At 35.9% G+C, this 5,053-nt stretch overlaps 1 protein-coding gene across 1 annotated transcript; it reads right to left on the reverse strand.

Annotated features, from left to right (window-relative positions):
• Positions 1–428: 428 nt before the first annotated feature.
• On the reverse strand, positions 429–4,771 carry LOC108341068 (G-type lectin S-receptor-like serine/threonine-protein kinase LECRK3). The gene is made up of 3 exons (XM_017578684.2): positions 4,485–4,771; positions 3,703–4,381; positions 429–2,849 (listed from the first exon to the last, which is right to left on the reverse strand). Exons 1-3 carry the CDS (start codon positions 4,540–4,542, stop codon positions 539–541), a joined length of 3,048 nt encoding a protein of 1,015 aa, XP_017434173.1. The 5' UTR covers positions 4,543–4,771; the 3' UTR covers positions 429–538.
• Positions 4,772–5,053: the final 282 nt, after the last annotated feature.

The raw sequence follows: 5,053 nt of genomic DNA on the forward strand, positions 1-5,053 counted from the left end.
ATTTACAAGTTAAATTACCTTTTTAACTAATAATTAAAATTTAATTTATAAATGTTAACATGTTAAAAATGTAAGTTATAATATTATTATATATTTAGTTTTTTTTTTAAAAATATAACATAAAAAGTTAATCTTTTAAATTATTATTTATTTTTATTTTTAATTAAAGAAAACAAAAGCTATTGGGTCAACCTCTCCCCAACCTTTGTATTTGATTTGACAATTTGACTGACTAAACAGGTAAAAAAAATGGTTGGCAATAGTGTGAGCTATGATCCACTTTTTCACTCTTACGTGAAACTGTTATGTTATTCATTCTGCTAAATAAATATTTGTTTTCATTTTTAAATGTGAGTTTATGCGATTCCTTGAATGCATTTTTAGATGTTTGTATATTTTTTCCTTGTAAATCATAGTTATGGTGAATATGCAAAAGAACAATAGTGAAATTTAAGGACTTGAAGAACACCTAAATAAACAAGTATCCAACATAAAAGAAAAGATGTCAAAACCACATCCAAACACATAATGCTTAACTTTAACTGGCAGAACTGTAAAGGTAGGGATTTGGGGGTTTTGAAACTTCAACAATTCCTTCCAGCATCAGCAAAACGTTCTTCATTGTTGGCCTAAGAGAGGGATCTTCATGAATACACCAAAGAGCAACCATGACAAATTTTTCAAAACTATTAATGTTATTAATAGCTTCATCATCATTTCCTAGAAGAATGTCTAGTCTTCTACTCTTGTAGCAATCATATGCCCAATCTGTCAATATCCCTTTTTCTTCATCAGCAAGCTCCTTTTCCACATTCCTCCTGCAACAAATTATCTCTAATAACAACACTCCGAAACTATAAGTGTCAACCTTAGTAGTGATTGGTGAACTTCTAAACCAATCTGGTGCAACATACCCTTTGGTTCCTCTGATTCCAGTTTCAGTGTGGCTTTGATTGATCAGTAACAACTTTGCTAATCCAAAATCTGAAATTCTGGCATTACATTGATCATCTAGAAGTATATTCTGTGGCTTTATGTCACAGTGGATGATTTGGGTACAACATTCCTCATGCAAGTAAACAAGACCTCTTGCAATCCCAGAGGCAATGTCAAATCGTTGTCTCCAATTTGCTTTCAAAGGGGTGAAAAGGAAGCTTGCTAAAGTGCCATTGCTCATAAACTCGTACACCAAAATTCTGTGTTGTCCTTCATTGCAATATCCAAGTAGACGAACCAGATTCCTATGATGAGTTTGACCTATTACATTCACTTCAGTTTGAAATTCCTTATCATTGTCTTGAAACAATTTGTCTAATTTCTTAACAGCCACACTTGTCATGTCTATTCTTCCTTTGTACACAATGCTGAAAGATCCCCTTCCCAGTTCTTCACTAAAGTTTCTTGTTGCTTCTACAAGTTCCTTGAAGGTGAAGTTACGCAAGTTTTTCCCAACAACACCATCGTTGGTTCCACCACTTTTGATCTTCTTCCGGTTGTAGGAGAAACCAAAATACATTGTACCAACCAACATTAAAATGACCAACACAGAGAAGCCCAAAAGAACTGATATCACGATGATCAAGGTATCATGATCTTCTTTCATCTTTTTGTTTGGTAAAGGAGTCAAGAGCTCATCATTTTTCATCAATTTCATGATAGAAGTTGCATTTACTTCTTTACCTCTTCTCCCATTTGTGAGTGGTAGCTTCTTCTTCCAGCAAGAATTTCCACTGAAAGTAACCAGCACACATAAGCAATCTTGCGAACAAGATTTTGTACACTGTTCTAGAGTACAAGGACTTACTGTTTCATAATCCGATTTTGGCCAGTCAGTGTTTTGCAACTCTTTCATCATGTAATCATCTAGTGAACCCATCTGACCACCTCCTTGACAAATTACTTGGAAATTTGGTATGCAACCACCATACATGTTATTTGAATCAATTAGAGAATATTTCTCTGGGCAGTTACACATGGGTCTCTGGTCATCTTTCAGGTTGCATATGCTATTAAATCCACAAACTCCTCCACCATCTGTGAAAGTAGAATCTAGACAAATATTTTCTGGTATTGTCTTTAAAGTGACCCACTTTTGTTCTTTGTTTGGATCTTTGGGATAATATGATACAGTCAAAACTCCATCAAAATTGAGTGTTGCTTTGTAGTAGACATCATTAAAAGAGATGGTATCGTTTGATGTGCTGACATTGAACTTTTCCCCACTTTTCTTCATTACATACAAGAAGCCTGATTTATCAAATACAAATCTCTTGCCAACATTTGTTTGGTTGTTTAAATCAGCAGTACCAGTATTAAAGTAAACAGCATTACTATAGTTGCTAAGCAAATTTATAAGCTTAAGCACAAGATTCCCATCGTGTTGTAGATAAAGTTTGAACCTTCCAGTTGAGAAGTTGAGCTGTCCTTGTCGAGAAGAGAGTTCTCCACCTAACTCCATTACTTGAGTTGGAACCAATGTGTCAGTTGGATGAGTGAAACTCTCCCATAATGACACAAAATTTTGATCTAATAGTTGGAAATTTCCATCATCATTCATTTGACCAGTAAAAACTGCACTTGAGGTAAAATTTGATCTCCATAACTCTAAACCTTCCGGATTTTTTAGTACTAGTCCCCGAGAGTCGTTGAGTTCTAACTTTGATCCTATTGGAGCAAGGTTGTCTCCATTTGCATACCAAATGATGGTCCTATTTTGTATCTTGTTATACCATATAGCCAGTAAGAAAAGCTCATTAGGAAGTTGGTAGAAGCCAAATGCAAAATCACCTGAAGGAGAAAGCCACGTAGATGTCTCATTACCAGCAATGAGTGAGTCACCAACCCTTCGACTGCAGTTTATTACAAGCAAGAAACATTAGTAAGGATCTTTGAGAAACTAAACAAGTGTGCAAATCAATGCTAATTGCTAATGTACAAACATATTTGTAAAAAAATAAAATTATAATTTTGTTTTTTTGTTTTGTTGAATAAAGCTTTGGAAAGTAAGGTTTGTGTAATAAGTTTTAAACAGAATTTATATTCGGTTAGTTTGTATTCTGCAGTTGTTTGGTAATTCTGGCTTACAAAAACAGAATTTATCTTTTTGTGTGGATTAACAAGAGAGTTAGAAAGAGTAGTTTGTTTTCATAGTCCTAAGACGGTCAAGACTTCAAGATGAAATGTTACAACTATGGCTAAAAAAGTTTATCATGGAAATTTTTTATTTCTGATTACAATGAACAAAATGACATATTCGGGTCATCTTTCTCGACCAACAGGAATTATCCTATTACTACTTTAGATCAACAATCTCCTTTAACTCGTAAATAAGTGAGTGAAAGAATTGCCAAGCGTCTTTGTTGGTTTTGCGGGAAAAAATGGAATAAAGATCACAAACAAAAGTGTAGAGTATGAGGAAAGCTAAATGCTATATTTATGGCACAAGATCACATATTTGTGGTGTAGATAGTGAACAAGACATTGATCTATTTACAAATAGTTTGTATATGGTTCGGAATACATATAATGGTTTGCAAGGAATTACATGATAGCAGAACTCCAGTGGAAAGTCCTAGTATGGGGGAGGGGAGGGAGGGATCAAAGACATTTATTAGAGTTTATATTACTGAGAATTATTGTAGCATATTTATTATTTATTAGGTTTATTGTATAATTGATTAGTTAGTTAGCCAGTAATCTAACCTGGCATTGGTAGATGTAGGACAGAAGACAATGTTGTAGTCTACAGGATTGGGACAGGTGAAGGTGCTGGTTTGGTCGTCCAGTGGGTAGCTGTAGGCTTGCGGACATGCCGTCTTGAATATTTTGGAGTACACACTTGGTTCGCACGAGGAACGGTTCCCGACGCAACAAAAATAGTCCTCTTGGAACGCACTGCAAGGGTTCTGACATGCCACCACTTCCTCATTTCTGGTTGCCTTTAGCTCCGCCGGACACACTGCGTTCAAATCCACCACGCACCCCGTGCTCTTACAGTTGCTGCCGGAACCACTTATGGGAACAACAATCAGGGGCAGGTTGAACCCGTCCACCAAGCTCACGTCATAAAAGTCAATATCGTTGAAGCCGTCTAAACTGAACTCCACCAGCGTGTTCGGTGGAGAGCCTCCACTTCCATTACATGCTATCTTGCCAGAACTGCAGTCGCCGGTAGCACAAGAGAATTTTCCGGTTATTGAGTCGGTGGTGCAGAGTGTACGGCCCCAGATTCGACCCAGCCAATTCACGGGTACATTGACACTGGAATTTTCGCCGCTTGGAAAAACGAACCCCGTGGTTGAAAGACTGACGTTACCAGTCAGAGCTGGCCACACCGTGTAGTTGCATTGGTTGATCAAAGTCAGTTTAGCGGAATTGATCCCTGTTAATTAGGTAATGTTATGAGAATTGGATGACACCTTCAAGATTTCAAGGTTATGCAGACATTAAAATTAACTGTAATTTTTAGAAAACTTGGATCGAACCTGATAAATGAAGCGTTAATGATACCAACAGTGAGAAGAACCATGTTGACTGAACCATGTTGAGAATGAAAAAGGAAAAAAAAATGGAGATTATGATGAAGCGAAAATTAAGGGCCAGTTATGTAAAGAGTGTAGCTTTCTTTGAATTCATAACGTGTACGTCATGGCTTTGCATCTCTGGAATAGAGACTCGTGTTGACCTTGGATATCATAAAGTTGATTGTAGCCTTGCATCTCTGGAATAGAGACTTTGTGCTCCTGAACGTCCTTTTTGGTCTAGTAGCACATGCCAGACACTGTTGTATTTATGAAACTTATACAAGCATTAAATCTTATAATCAACAGCAGTTTTGATATTCTTAGTCTTTGGGAAAAATTAATAATATTCCTTAATCATGGGGAAACATTAATAATCAATTTGAATTGGTCTCTAATCCTCTCTTTGTAAAGTATTTTTAGTTCATTTTGCATTTTATATGAAAACAAAGAAAAGAAACTGAAATGATAAGTGTGTTTATAGATAGAGATTTAGATAACTTATGACTATTATTTTCTTTAGTTTTAATAAT

The sequence above is a fragment of the Vigna angularis genome, chromosome 6 (genome assembly GCF_016808095.1).
Source record: "Vigna angularis cultivar LongXiaoDou No.4 chromosome 6, ASM1680809v1, whole genome shotgun sequence".
NCBI lineage: Eukaryota > Viridiplantae > Streptophyta > Magnoliopsida > Fabales > Fabaceae > Vigna > Vigna angularis.

What these genes read in the sequence shown, in the direction of transcription:
- LOC108341068 (XM_017578684.2), bottom strand. Translation starts at nt 4,542, where the DNA reads ATGGTTCAGTCAACATGGTTCTTCTCACTGTTGGTATCATTAACGCTT. An exon ending in ATTAACGCTTCATTTATCAG is followed by an intron (nt 4,382 to 4,484) that starts GTTCGATCCAAG and finishes CCTAATTAACAG; the next exon opens with GGATCAATTCCGCTAAACTG. An exon ending in CCTACATCTACCAATGCCAG is followed by an intron (nt 2,850 to 3,702) that starts GTTAGATTACTG and finishes AATAAACTGCAG; the next exon opens with TCGAAGGGTTGGTGACTCAC.